General features: G+C 32.5%; 1 protein-coding gene across 3 annotated transcripts in view; it reads left to right on the top strand.

Annotated features, from left to right (window-relative positions):
- The window catches only part of PCDH11X (protocadherin 11 X-linked), a 790,323-nt gene that overhangs the window by 569,547 nt on the left and 205,575 nt on the right, over positions 1–15,201 (top strand). For all 3 annotated transcript variants that reach the window (XM_073013537.1, XM_073013535.1, XM_073013536.1), the window contains one exon: positions 380–578. In XM_073013537.1, the coding sequence (XP_072869638.1) occupies positions 380–578 (199 nt within the window). The remainder of the gene's footprint in view (positions 1–379; positions 579–15,201) is intronic.

Genomic DNA, 15,201 nt, shown 5'->3' with positions numbered 1-15,201 from the left:
TATATTTATCCAAACTTATTATTCAAAAAATAAGTTATTGCCAAATAATACTTAAATAAATACAGTTGAAATGATGATTAGAATTTCCTGTTTGCTCAAATATGCTAAAAAGTTGACTGTCTCTTGCTTTAGAGCAAGTTGACTTTCATTCTGCATCTAGCTATGCCTTGTTTTGAAATATAATGGGAGCAACACTGCCTTCAGGTGAAGGTTTGAACACAGAAATGCTTATTCACAAAAGCCTGAAATTGTTCACAACTCAAGATAATGTTAATGTGCCTTCACCAGATAGCCAAAATAATGCATTTTCTAAATTGCAGGCATTAAACAATTATTCAGATCATATCTGAAACCCTGTCATTTTCATTCTCCCTTTCAGTCCCAGCGGCGTGTCACATTTCACCTGCCAGAAGGCTCTCAGGAAAGCGGCAGTGATGGTGGACTGGGGGACCAGGATGCAGGCAGCCTTACCAGCGCATCCCATGGCCTGCCCCTTGGCTATCCTCAGGAGGAGTACTTTGATCATGTCACACCCATCAATCGCACTGAAGGGGATGGCAACTCCGATCCTGAATGTAGTAAGTGATGCCTCTCTGGTTCCTCAATATAAACAGGTTTACTGTGTTTGCAAGTCAAGCTATCATAGTCATAATAACATGGGCTAATTCATTATGTTATTGTGCATAGTGACACATTTTTGAAAGGTAAACATACAGAATTAGATGGATGGCATGTATGCAGCGGTTGATAATATTTTAAATGTATGATCATAACTACTGTGAATGAAATTTATTATAGTGACTTTGTTAAGGCATAGATAGAATTTTCCATTTATGTACACCTGTATATTTATTTGTATATAAACAGCCAATTTATTTTATTTTATTCATTTATTTGTGAAGGTGTAAATTTTTTCTGATATATAAAAATTATTTTCTAGATTTTATTTTTATTTTTAGTAGAGAGAAAAACCATTGAAAGTTATTTTCTTTCTGAGGAAATAAGAGATCCTGACTCCAGTGTAGGAGAGTACATCTGAGGTTTTCAGTAATATACTGAAATCACACACCTGTGCCATGTTACTGTTTAGAAAGGTATTCACATTTGGTCTTCAGACAGAAGGCACAAAATCTGCGTTTTACAAATTCCAAAGATGTTGAACTCTTTAAAAGGATCATAGAGTTGATATTAAATACAACTTCATTAAATGTATCATCTTGAACGTGTAGTGAACAACCTCGCTGATTTATAATTTCAGGAAATACAAAATTTGATAAGATATATATTTCTCAGAAGATTCTTGAAATTGCAAGAAGCTACAATTTACTCCATTTATGTTATATACATAAAAGTATGTAGATACAAAAAGGTATACAATATATGTGAGAGAAAAGTCATAGCCATAAACCAATATGAAAAAAAATGGGCCAAATACCTGGCAAAAACATAAATAAGGTAATATAAACCAGACATTTTGAAAGATTATTTTGAGCGTTGTGGATGGCAGGGATGTATAATTCAAGTAAAGCTTCTGGCCTTTAGAACAAAATAGCTTCCCTATCATTGTATTTTAATCCTCTATTTTTGAAACTTCAAAAAATAGGGAAATGGATTGGTTACACATTATGATACAATCTAAGGCTAAACATATGAAACCAATGACAACATAACATCAACTTTTTCTCTCTACAAATTTAGATGCTATATATTATAGGTATTTTAGTATAAAAATATTAGAGACTTTTGAGTCAGCAAGTTCAGACAGTCCTAAACATCTACTGGATAGTAGATGTTTTCAATTTTATACTTTCAATTTTATACTTGGAATAAATGATCAATATTTGTTCTGAAGATAAAAAAATCCCCTGTACCTTGTGTCACTAAACTATCTTTAATTTACTTTGTATAGCACAGCATAATGACTCCTGGTGGAAATACGTAGTTGTGATTATATTTACTTGTGTAATGAACTAAGAGCCAATCTCTAATAAGAATATGATCATACGTAACAAATATACATTAAACAAGGGTGCCACTGATGTTTTTCAATCCATAAATTATTGTTTTAGTTGTAGGTCTATCATACCCTGTTAAAAAAGAATATAGAAATGGAATAAGTATCATTTTTATATACTATAAAGATTTGATTCCTTTGCACAACATGTGTTGCTAAGCCTCTTTCATAGAGGATTGCGTAGCAACAATTAAAGAGTAAACTCAGAGTAAGCATCCACGGTGCACATCTCACCCTGAAATGAAATTCCAACTGAATGAGACTCAAATGGAATACTGTTGATAGTAATAGGAGAATTGGTATGCATTAGAAATAATAAAACATTTAACATTAAATATAGCCTTTTAATCTCAATTATATCTAGAAATAAGTAGTTGTTTTAAAAAGTATTCAAACACATAGTTCTTAACAGAAGCTGATCTTGTTTATAGTTAATGATATAAGTGCTAACATCAATGTATTAGTTGACATACTAGAGGGGCTTTTTTTTTTTAAAAAAAAGATGTTTTCTATTAGGAGCAAAACATTTATCTCTTCTAATTATATTGACACCATTATCTTGAACATTAAGTGTCTTGTTCATCATTACTCTACAGGGTGAAGGACTCACAAATTTTGCATTAGAAACTTTAGTTGCTAAATTGATTTTATTTTAAAATCGAGATGTCTGTGGGCAATGATAATAGTAAAGCAAATTATATATTTTGCTGCTTATTAGTTTAATAAACATATGCAAAGGGTAGATATAATTAAAAATGAATGTCCATTTTCTATAAGTCTAACAATATTGTTGAGTGAATGTTTAAATGTTATTTTTTACTATGAATAATACTAAAACTGCTCTCCTACTAAACGTGAAACCTCCCCCTAAATCATGTTCCAAGAAAATTTTGGTTAGGTGTTTTGTTTTGGGACAGTCAGAGACTTTACTAAAAGGGCAAGAAGCGCAATAATTTACTTGAAATGAAGTTCCATTGTCCTAATGTGTCATAGTAGTGAAATGTTTAACATAGTATGTGTGTGTGTGTGTGTGTGTGTGTGTGTGTGTTTTGTTTTAATTAAAAAGAAAAACATAGCTGGTTTAGAATTGGCCATAGCAAAGTAATCTCTTTAGGCTCTTACTGATGATAAGGTATTCTGATTCTTCAAAAAGCAAAGCTATAGTTCTGAAATAGTACCCAATAATGGGTTTTGTGATATGGAGCAGATGCCAATAAACTGTGCAGTGTTAGTCAATAGCACCACAAATAGGAATGCAAAGTGTTAGAGGAAATAAATGCTGTCCTTAAGCAATGGAATTAATTTTCACAGTTCCCATTTCATATTTTGAAACTTATTACATCTTCAGTCTGCTTTCTTTCTTGCTAGAGAATTGCCAAAAATAGCACACAGTTCTGCAAATCCTTTGTAAATTCACAAAACAGAAATAAATATGACATTTATGAGTAAGGGTATTCTGTAAAATTTGCTAAAGGGATTTATTAATACTGCTTTAAAAATATAGTTCCCAGGTGGATAAAAATCTGCTGTTTAGATGAAGAAATCACACAATTCATTCTCTTAAGTCTTTTGCCAAGACTATTAACTTTCCTTTTGAAAATAAAGAAAACAAATTCAAGCCAATTATTACTTTTTGAGGAGACAAATTCAATAAAATATCCTGTCTCATTCCATCTCATTGTAGTTTATAATTGCAATCTCTTTACTGTGGCCAATGGACTAAGGGTCACTTAATGCCATTCCATACAGTTCTATCTTCCTTGGATGACAACCTATATTCCAGACCTCTCCTCCTACCATAGCCTCATCAGATTATTTACAATGAACCCTGCTCTTTGAAGCTAATCTGTTAAAAAGCAAAAACAAAACAAAAACAAAACAGAAACCCAATTCAAAAACAGCATTGATTGCTGCTGGGTTACTGTGGATACTGGAACAGATAATGTCTGCATTTGCAAAGGATTTTCTTGAGACACATTCATGGAGACACATGTGGCCTTGGTAACAAACAAGTTGTGAGTCTACTTTTGAGGGCTTTATATATCCATGTGTAGTGTTAACTCAGAGATTTGAGGATGGTGAGATCCTCTTGGGACTACTGTAAACACATTAAACTATGTATGGCCCTATGTTCCTATCTATTTTTAAGTAGTCTCAGGTAAAATATGATTTTTTAGCATATGATTTTAAAATGCTTTCCAATTTCTTTTCTAATTTTTTTTTCTGTTTTTATAATTCAAACTGAGTTCTGAGACATATCGAAATATTAGCAAATATGTATCACATTAAACTTCTGATATATTTTACCAGTCTATGTATATGAAGCCAGGGTTTTTATGTTTTGTCCTCAAATAGAGAATGCATTGCTGCTCTTTCACTATAGGTAAGTTGGATCTAAAAGGGTAACTACTAATATTTTTATATTTCTACTGATCTGCTGGCATATTATAATTTTCCAACTTCACTGGAAGAGATAAAATAGCCATACTTCTTTGGAAGAGAAATGGTGAAATAGAGTATTGCTAAAGAGGCCCAAATCAGTCTTCGGCTTTCTCGCCATAAATCAGTTCAATTACAGAGAAAATCCACCTACAATAAAGAAGAGAATGATTTAGTTAATATCAGTATTTTAATTTTCTTCAACTGAACAAGTTACGTCATCTGTATTTTTTAAAACCTCTTCATTGTATGTGGTCATTTCACCCATGAAGTCACTCTATCTGAAAATGTGATAGCCAGTTTAGTGTCTAACATTGAATCTTAAAGTAACAAAATACTTGAGTGAAATTTCTTCATCTTCCCCCAAAAAAGTTAATGCTTTTCCTCTTTTTTTCATACCATAGTCATTTCTGTGATACAAAAGAAGAAAATATAGAGTTTCAAGAACATCTAGAGATAAAAAATTATGTATTTAAAATAAAGACAAATATATGTTTTTGTTAAAATGATGTCTGCTAGAGTTTATCTCAGGTTAGCACATCTGTTTGACATTCATTTTTATTTCAGTAGATCAGGTTTGCTTAGCACTCAAATACACTACTAATTAATTCACAACGAGGAAGTAATTAATCTTGCCCTGGCAAAGCACTTTGATTGATCTTCTCCCAGTAATCTAATAAATTGGTATAAAAAGTGGGAGACCAATTTGATTGACTAGAATGAATTTCTACTCAGAGAAATGCCAGATTTTCTCCTGATCTGCTAAGAGTATTGACATGACTAACACTAGGGTAATTACTAGTAAGTGTTTGAACATCTCATTATTTGAATATCTAATTCTAAAGGTAGACTACTGATAAAATTAAAAAATCAAAACCAAAAACTGTGAAACTTTTAAAGAATAAGCTAGTAATGGGTCATTAAAACTCAGTCTTTCGTAAATAAAAACATTAGGAGTCAGTTGTCTAAAAGCAAAATAAAGCCATGGAAATATTTTTTTCCTGGAAAATATTGATATACTAGTACCTTGGGGGAAGCAGTGATCTAATTAATTATCTAAAAGATTCAAGAAGAAAATATGATTCAATTATAGAAAAAAGGAATAGTATTGGTTAGTATATTTAAGAGGAGAGTAACACTTCTGATGTGGCTGAAAATCATCTGAATCCGCATTTCAGGGAATGTTACCCATATAACTGTTAATTAAGTGTTTTTGTTTGCTGCTATATGCTCAGGAAAATTTGACTCCATAGGCTTTCTAACATTTATTTAAAATGCATTTTTGATGAAAGTCACATATCAATTCATGTATTACAACGAAAAGAAAAGTGAATGGCATCATTTTGTTAATATTTTTACATAAAACAAATAGGAAATATATTCCACTTAAGAAAAAGAAGTTATGCTCCCTTTTAAGGTTAATTACATAGCAAGGCCAATTCTGACTCTGCAGGCTATATATTTGTAAGATTATTTCTTAAAACTGTGCTCATTAGCCTATATAATAGTGTCAGTCCATGGTAGAGAGCGGGGAGTAAAATAATTTAAACCAGCTCAGCAATCTTAATGTCATGCGTTTTGAAAAATTAATCAATATTTCTAAGGAATGACATTATCATTATCAATGATACCAGTTAATGTCTATTTCGAGAAAGAGGTTGGAATCCATGGCCCTGGGTTCTGGAAATATAGGACAAATGCCTGCTCTATTTCATTGCCTTGCCAACAGAAAATAATATATAGCTTTATGCTGCTATTGAAAATTTAAAAATTTCCTTAATATCTATTAACATTTTTAAGGTAACAATAATATCAAAAGTCACTTTTATTCTTTTTCAAATGAAATATCATTGTAATAATTGATACTGTCTATGATTACCAGTTTATTTTAGTCCCTGATGTGTTATGTAAATAGTGTTAGAAAAGTATCTATATATAAATAGATTATAAACAATGGTTACACGCAAGAGTTCAATCATCTGCCGTAGTTTTAGAGAGAATAAGGTATACTTGGTAGTGATAGTAGTTTTTATAATACATGTGCTTAGGCAGGTAGAAACAGTGATCTGGTAGCAGACATTCTGTGATGTATATTAATTTTACCATTTGAACAGACAAGCTTTTGAAAAGTAAATCTTTCTCTATTGAAGCTTATGAAAGTTTATAAATATATTATAATAAGAAAACGGATAAAACACATCTTATGATACCATCCTAGCATATTCAACTTCCCTATGTAAGAGATGGCATCTCAATGTAGACCAGCTGAAAAAATGACTGCTAATTTGGAGTATATAGGCTCTGTGAAGGCAACAAAGACTTTATGCTAGAGATAATCTTTAAAAAATTATAGAGGTCATGAATTAAAATGAGAAGTGTATCTTTAAAGTTGGAGACTTGAAGACATTTACAGGATTTTATTTGGGTGACAGTCTCTAAGATGAGTGTATGTTTAATATCTTAAATCTAATATGAATTAGATAGAGGTTAATCACTCAAAAGCAGGCCACTATAAGTAAAGCAATCTCTTATCTTGTCTTTTCTGTTTGAAAGTGACAAGCACTAAGAGATTGGCACAAGCTGCCAATTGAATGCCAATGCCATAAGATCTGGAATGTCAATAAGCTTGAATAATCACCTAAAGTGACAGAATAGGTGGCCTTCTCTTCACAAACCTTCTCTTACTTCTAAATTTTATTAAGCTTCCTACACCAAGTAATAAAGGTCATTTAACATTTGTGTTTCTATAATTTATGAGCCATGAGGCAATTCATTTTATGACAACCTTCTTTCTTCTGCTTTTCAAAAAAATCTTACTTCTCACGTTCCTTTGCCTATAACACAGACTATTTGCCATTTGTTATTATTTGTAGTTCTTTGAAAGTCAGTATAATCAGTCATTCAAGATGTAGCATTTGAGTGACTTGAAATATTTAGTAGTGTTAGCCACACATCAACATCTTATTTTAAAATGATTTATAAATTTTAATGGATGAGGAGTCTTGTAGCAACATATTTTTAATCTCCACGACACTTTTAAAATTGTACAATAACTTGCATCTCTCATAATTGCTTTCATCAACAGAACATTCAACAACTAATGAATATATCAAGGAATTCATTTAAAAATGAATAACTATAGACCATCTGTCTTACCATGATTTCTGCGATTTTTGAATTTACATTTTATTGAAAGCTGAAGATGCTCAATAGAGAATAGAATAGAGATAACAGTGTTCACTTAGCCGTTTTTTTCTCTATCTTAATCAATAATCTTAGAAATTGTTTTCCCAGTTCCACTAGGTACATGGTCTTTATCTGACACTTCTTTTTTTAATCAATCATATATTGGAAATGTGTGTATGCTATCTAAACAAACTTTTTCTGAATAGTGTATATGAAGTTAGCCATTAAAAGTTTATTTTTTTCTTAGAAAATTCTTCTCTTGCAATTTGTATAGACCTCAAAGGCTCTGAGAAAGCTGGTAATTTTAAATATTATTTTGGGGTATCTATTTAATTATACAATAAAAATATTTGAACATTGAGTAAGAATTTTTATTGCAGTAATTCATTTTGTAATCACTATTCATCAACCTTTTCAGCACAGACCATGGTAGGTAATTTGTTTTAGGCAATCACCTTACGTATTACAGAACTCTAATCCATTTACTGCAATTAACTAGCTCTGTGAACTTGGATAGGTCTTTTAACCTCACGGTGTCTCTTTTTCTTAATTTATATAATGAAGGGATTATACGAATCTCTAGTGCCCCTTCTAAGATCATAATTTTGTAACTATTAAAATCCCAGAATTTACATGTGCAAGTGTTGCGTTTTACACTGTCTTTAAATTTTAGAGCTCTAAGGGACCTTGGGTGCTATTTAGTCCAGCTCCCTCATTATGCAAATGAGATAACTGAGATTTGGCCCTTTTAAGCAACAACTTAATGTTCTAAATTAAGATTTGATGTTTATCGTTTATTGTGTTCCAAAATAAGAGTCACTAATGTTGGTAAGCAGTTACTTTTGCAATTTAAATAAAACAATTCATGAGAGAAAAGTAGTATAAAATTTAGCATTATCATTACTCAAGGGGAATGTTATCATATATCCAAATGGAAAACTTTTTTACATGTGATGAGGCCCTTTTTTTTTAAAAAAAGGTTCCCATTTTAAAAATGCCTTAAAGGACATTTGGAGCAATGTGGACTGCCGATTTCTAAAATTACTGTTTGTGCTAACCAGTGAAAGTATTGCAGAAAAAATTGTAAACATGCTGAATGATAATGATCTCTATGTCAGGAAAACTAACCACTCTTCACTATGCTTATCTAATGTTGTTCAATTGTGTGTATCTGTGTGTATGATTACTTCCAGAACAACTTGGAATTAAAAAATGAATTTTAGAAGGTAAATTTCCTTTGAATATGATGAAAAGTACATAAACAGAATCTCCAGGAGGAGAAACGCAGAATATGTGGATATATCCTTTATGCATTCTGCTGTAAACTCAGCCTTTCCTTTATATGAAATTCCTGTGAGACTCTATGCTACTTCCACTTTCTAGAAGAATGAAGTCTCAGTTCAACGAACTGATTTTGATAGACGCAATTGTCTGAGTTAATAGTGTGACATATAGTCAAAATGTTTTGGGTAAACCCTATTATAATAGTCCCTTTTGGACAATGATTAGAACTTGAGATGAAAGCAGAATAACTTTTATAGTTATATAAATGTCCTATAAAAGTTATCCTGATTTCGGCTGGGCGCAGTGGCTCATGTCTGTAATCCCAGCACTTTGGGAGGCTGAGATGGGCAGATCACCTGAGGTCAGTAGTTCAAGACCAGCCTGGCCAACATGGTGAAACCCCATCTGTACAAAAATACAAAAATTAGCCGGGCATGATGGTGGGTGCCTGTAATCACAGCTACTTGGGAGGCTGAGGTGGGAGAATCGCTTGAATCTGAAAGCGGGAGGTTGCAGTGAGCCAAGATGGCACCATTGCACTCTAGCCTGGGTGGGTGACAGAGAGACTCCGTCTCAAATAAAAAAAAAAAAAAAAAAAAGAAAAGCTACCCTGCTTTTATCTCTAGTTCTAGTTCTAATGATCTGAACAGAGTCCAACTCCTTTTCATTTCTACTTGTTTATCCTAGAGATGAAAAGGAGTTGGACTCTGTTCAATCCATTAAATTATATGAAGTTTGTCTTACATATAAAGTCTGTCAGCTTTTTATTTATACTGATAGATGACATCATAGAAATTAATGCTCTGGATTAAGGAAGTCATGCAAAAATAAAAATATTTTGAGAAGAATACTTGATAATCTTGAAAATAGCATCAGTTTTATAGGACAATATTATTGAAGCATGTAAAAAAACTGAGTTTCAATTAACTTTTAGAAAATTCCACTCCTACTCTTTGGATTATCAATAGTGCATTGCAAGGTTCACTTGGCTCACTATAATTTTTATTTTAATGATGTAGTTTTCCAGGGTTGAGTTTAGACTGTGATTTCTTTAGATTTATGCATGTAACAATCTAAAACTGAACTTGACAATTTGGTCTAATTTATTTTTCCATCGAACTGTACTCTGCCTGTCTCTTTGGAAAATGTGCATCCTCATATTGCGTAAATACTTTTTAAATTTGATTTGAAGGAGGAGTCAATTTTTCTTTTTTTTTTTTTTTGAGACGGAATCTCACTCTGTCACCCAGGCTGGAGTGCAGTGGCGTGATCTCAGCTCACTGCAACCTGGGAGGAGTCAACTTTACAGAGGTACATACGTGTCTTCTACATTCTTTTAAAGAATGTAGCTAATTCATCTAATTTTTAAAGACTAAGTTAAATATTAACAAGGAATTCAGGGATCTTTGACTAATTCAGACTGTAGTTACAAGGACAGAGTACTCATTGGAGATATTTTTGATATATGAATGCACCAAAGGCATTCTCAGTTTTTAGATGAATCATGTATTTGATTCAGCTGTTTGTGTTTGTTTTTTCATTCAGATGATCTTCTATAAAACTTTTACTAGCTTAAATCCATTGCAAACTTTGCAGTAATCATATTTTCTCATTTCTCTTCCCCTAGTTGATTATGAATTGCATTGGACAGAATAGGATACACTGAAAAATGTCACACAAATATGTTTTTATTCAAGTAGAAAATTGGAGTTTTAGGATTCAACCCAAATTAAATCCAAATATTGAAATTTCAATTCAAAGTGCCATAGTATTAAACTATTAAGTCTTCACTTCTGAAATAACTAGCCATTACATTTTTGCAAAACAGCTTAACTTCTGAAATATAATATCTGAAATACAAATATCATGGCGAAAGATCTTAAACACACTAAGCCCAATTCAATACCCATGTAACTTTTTGGAATCTCCCCTCAGGGTTTCAAAGGATATGAACTGTAGCTAAGTAAAAAAAAAACCCTTTCATCTAGAAAGATCCCATAATGTCCAACAGTCTGAAGTGAATCTGTCTATGTGTTAGTACTCAATATAGAGTAAAAACATACTGCTTTCAAGGCAGAGAATTGGACCACTGCATAAGTGAAATTTATCATATGCTCGAAACCGAAATTTCAGAGCTGCTTTAGCAATACTATTTTTTGCAGAAAGAAAAAAAAAAAAAAAAAGTTGACCTTCAGAGACCTTGTTTTAAAGACCTTGAATTTCTCTGTCTACTCCCAGAAAGATTTGTTTTTTTTGAAATTGGAGAATTTTAACACCCATAAAATTTCAAAAATACATTAAAATGTAAGAGATGCAGATATGTTTAATTCTCTTATATTTTATTTCTTTCTTAGTCTCTTATCTACAAAACACATCTTAGTGGCTATTAAAGTATATATGACTAAATAACTCATTATGAAGAGAAGCATTCTATTGGAGTGGGAACAGATTGCCTAGACTAGAATCTCAAGTCTGCTCCTTCCTAGTAGTATGACATTTGACAAGCCATTTAGGCTTCCTGTGCCTCAGTTCTCTGCATCCTTAAAATGGGAATCATAAAACAGTTACTTTGTAGCGTTGTTGTATTAAATGAAAGTACATGTCCTTGTCTGCGTATATACATATATTTACAGCATTTAAAAATATTTTGGCCGGGCGCGGTGGCTCATGCCTGTAATCTCAGCACTTTGGGAGGCCGAGGTGGGCGGATCACGAGGTCAGGACATCGAGACCATCCTGGCTAACACAGTGAAACCCCGTCTCTACTAAAGTATACAAAAAATTAGCTGGACGTAGTGGCGAGCGCCTATAGTCCCAGCTACTGGGGAGGCTGAGGCAGGAGAATGGCACCCACCACCACGCCCAGCTAATTTTTTTGGATTTTTAGTAGAGATGGGGTTTCACCGTGTTAGCTAGGATGGTCCCAATCTCCTGACCTCGTGATCCACCCTCCTCGGCCCCGCAAAGTGCTGGCCCCCCAAAGTGCTGGGATGACAGGGGTGAGCCACCGTGCCCGTCCTTTTTCTGATAATTTTTATTTGAAAAACAATCCACTCCATTTATACGTCACTCATGTCGTCTAGGTGAACATAAATGCCATTTTTATTTTAGGTGTTCAGCTATAGAGAAACTCTTCATTTCTAGGAAACTGATCAGAATAACAGGGCAGATAGGGCATTATTAGCAAAGCAGAGTACCAGCTGCACTGTCAACTAATCAAGTCAGCAAACATCTCTGCAGGTGAAGTCACTGTGATTCCTATTACACTCAAGCAGATTAAGAATTCTTCTGGATCATTGCTAGTGTTGAAGTGTCAACTTTTGCAAACAATTATCAGACTGGGAAAGGTGAACAAAGGAAGCCAAGAAAGTCACAGAAAGTAGACAAAAAAGATGCAGATAACTTTTCCATTGAATGTGGTGTGCTGGACTGTTTTATTTGACTACTTTTACCTATATCCAGGAGATTTTGTATGTTGTGTATGCAACTGAGTCATAAAAAAGAAATGTCCTGTTGTTAACGTCCTCATAGTTTTAGGAAACATATTTGCTTAGCTATTCAATGTGGATGTATTCTATGATAGGAACTTTAATTAGGTAACTGCTGATTATGTGTAAGTTTTCTTTCTTTCTTTTTTTTTTTTAATCTTAATGCTTACTTATATATCCTAGTTTAATTCCAAAGGGTGAAGAAGTATTGACTATTTGCTCTTGCATCTTTTTAAATGATTACCATTCATTTTTGTTGCAATGTCCTCCCAGTATATTTTAGGAGGCTTTGTGCCTTGAGTCTAATGGGCATAAAATGAAGGGAAGTCTATGTTTTTAGTATGCATGATGTTTTCTGAATATAGATGCTTAAGGAAATTGTAGGCAGGTGTGTTTTCATCTCTCACACTATGTGGCTTTTTCTATTCCATGGTAGGAATCAAAGATAGCCAAGTTAAGAACATTGTGGCTCATTTGAATTAAAACTTCATATAGCTTAAAACTTATTGATTATTTTATTTATTTCAAATTATTTTAGCATTCTCAAATTAACCATCCGAAGTTTTCCCAGAGATGAATAGTTTCACATCTTACAATAGCACCAGCAATAATAAATACATAGTCAAAATTTTACTTTTTTCATATTTAAATTTACAGACTACTTTTTGAGATGTTAGAAGAGATTGATGATGTGTCATTGCAAACTTATAATCAGGCTTATTGTCACATAGGCATAAGCACAAATAAACATTCGTCCTCAAGGTGTGGGGGAATATTGAATATATTGAAGATGAAGCAAACTAACTTACTCTCAACAGGAAGGAATAATAGATATATTTGGCATTTTTATAACTCCAAATCTTCACAGAAATAAAACATTTTTAATATTGCATTTTTTCTTGTATAGACATGGCAGCACAATTTTGTTTTACTTTATTACAAAACTGTTTCATTGCAAATTTTAAGAATATTTTTATAAATTTCTTTACAATGGCTGTATTATATGAGACCAAGCCATTTCATTGTAATATTTTAAGGTGACTTATTGCTAGTAACCACAAGGCAATATGCTTTCTTTTATTTAAAAAATTACACAGAAAGCATAAAGACTATGTTTTTTAATCAGTGCAATTTGTTTTAAAAGATTTTATCTTGAAGTTAGTAAAGAAACTTCTGTACATCTGGAATGCTGAATGCCCTATCAGACTTCAGTCTGTGCTGATTTATAACAAGTAATTATCTAATGAAGATAGTGTTAGGCAAACATGAGGGTTCTTGAAGCAATAATTTGAAGTTTTGAAAAATTACTGTGGATCAAATGATAATGCTTCATTTGTATTCTGCTTTTTTGTCCTTGAATCTATGTTTTTACTTTAAGCAAATGTAAAAATGGCTTTAAAGAGATATAATCATTTTTGTGAAAAAGTAAATGGCCTTAAGCTGGATACATGAATTAATCCTTCATGTCCTTTACTCCTTTCTGCTTTTGAAGGAAAGATTAATTCTGTTATCAAATTAATACATGCACAACTGTTTGGTACTGTATATTCAGTGGAAAGAATATGATTAGAAAAAAGGGAACCTGATATATAGTCTAGGTTCTGTCAATAACTCTGTAACCTAGGTGACATGAACAAATAGAAAAACATTTCAAGCTCATAGATAGGAAGAATCAACATCATTAAAATGACCATGTTACCCAAAGCAATTTACAGATTCAATTCTATTCCTTTCAAACTACCAATTACATTCTTCACAGAACTAGAAAAAGCTATTTTAAAATTCATATGGAACCAAAAAAAGAGCCCGAATAGCCAAGGCAAATCTTAAAAAGAACAAAGCAGGAGTCGTCACACTACTCTAATTCAAACTATACTACAAGGATCCAGTAACCAAAACAACATGGTACTGGTATAAAAACAGGCACATAGACCAATGAAACAGAATAGAGAGCCCAGAAGTAAGTTCGCACACATACAATCATCTGGTTCTTGACAAAGCTGAGAAAAGCAAGCAATGGGGAAAGAACTCCATATTCAATAAATGGTGATGGGATAACTGGGTATATGCAGAAGATTGAAGCTGGACCGCTTCCTTACACCATATACAAAAATCAACACAAGATGCGTTAAAGATTTCAGTGTAAAACCCCAAACTATAAAACCCTGGAATACAAGCTAAGCAATCCATTCTCGACATAGGAACTGGCAAAGATTTCAAGACCACAAAAGCAAATGCAACAAAAGCAAACATTGACAAGTGGGAATCTAATTTAATGAAAGAGCTTCTGCACAACAAAATAACTATCAACAGAGTAAACAGACAACTTACAGCGTCTATAAGGAACAACTGCTAAATTTCACAATTGCTTCTTAGGCCAATACAAGACAAATAATTAACACTGTGTTTTAAACTGTTGCATTTGTTCTTTTATATGTGTTTATAATTTCATATACTTGCCAGAAGTGTGTGTACGTGTGTGTGTGTGTGTGTGTGTATATCAAAGATTCTAATTAAAGATGAACAGTGCATTTAAATTCCGTAAATTTTACTACTTTGCCTCTTGAGATACTGATAATGGAGAACTTCCAGAACAAAAGAATACGATGAATAAATGATAAACCAAAAATTACTAATAAAATATAGGAAGCTCATCTTAAATTAGTCTTAATTATTAGTTTTCACCTAGATCTTAACCTTTAAAATACTCAAAACTCCTAGTTATTTTGTTTCAAAACATCATGAATTGTTTCATGTATCATTACTGTGTGTTCTGAGTATCTGTTTATA

This window comes from Chlorocebus sabaeus, chromosome X (assembly GCF_047675955.1).
Source record: "Chlorocebus sabaeus isolate Y175 chromosome X, mChlSab1.0.hap1, whole genome shotgun sequence".
Taxonomy (NCBI): Eukaryota; Metazoa; Chordata; class Mammalia; order Primates; family Cercopithecidae; genus Chlorocebus; species Chlorocebus sabaeus.
This window is presented reverse-complemented; position numbering and strand designations above follow the sequence as displayed.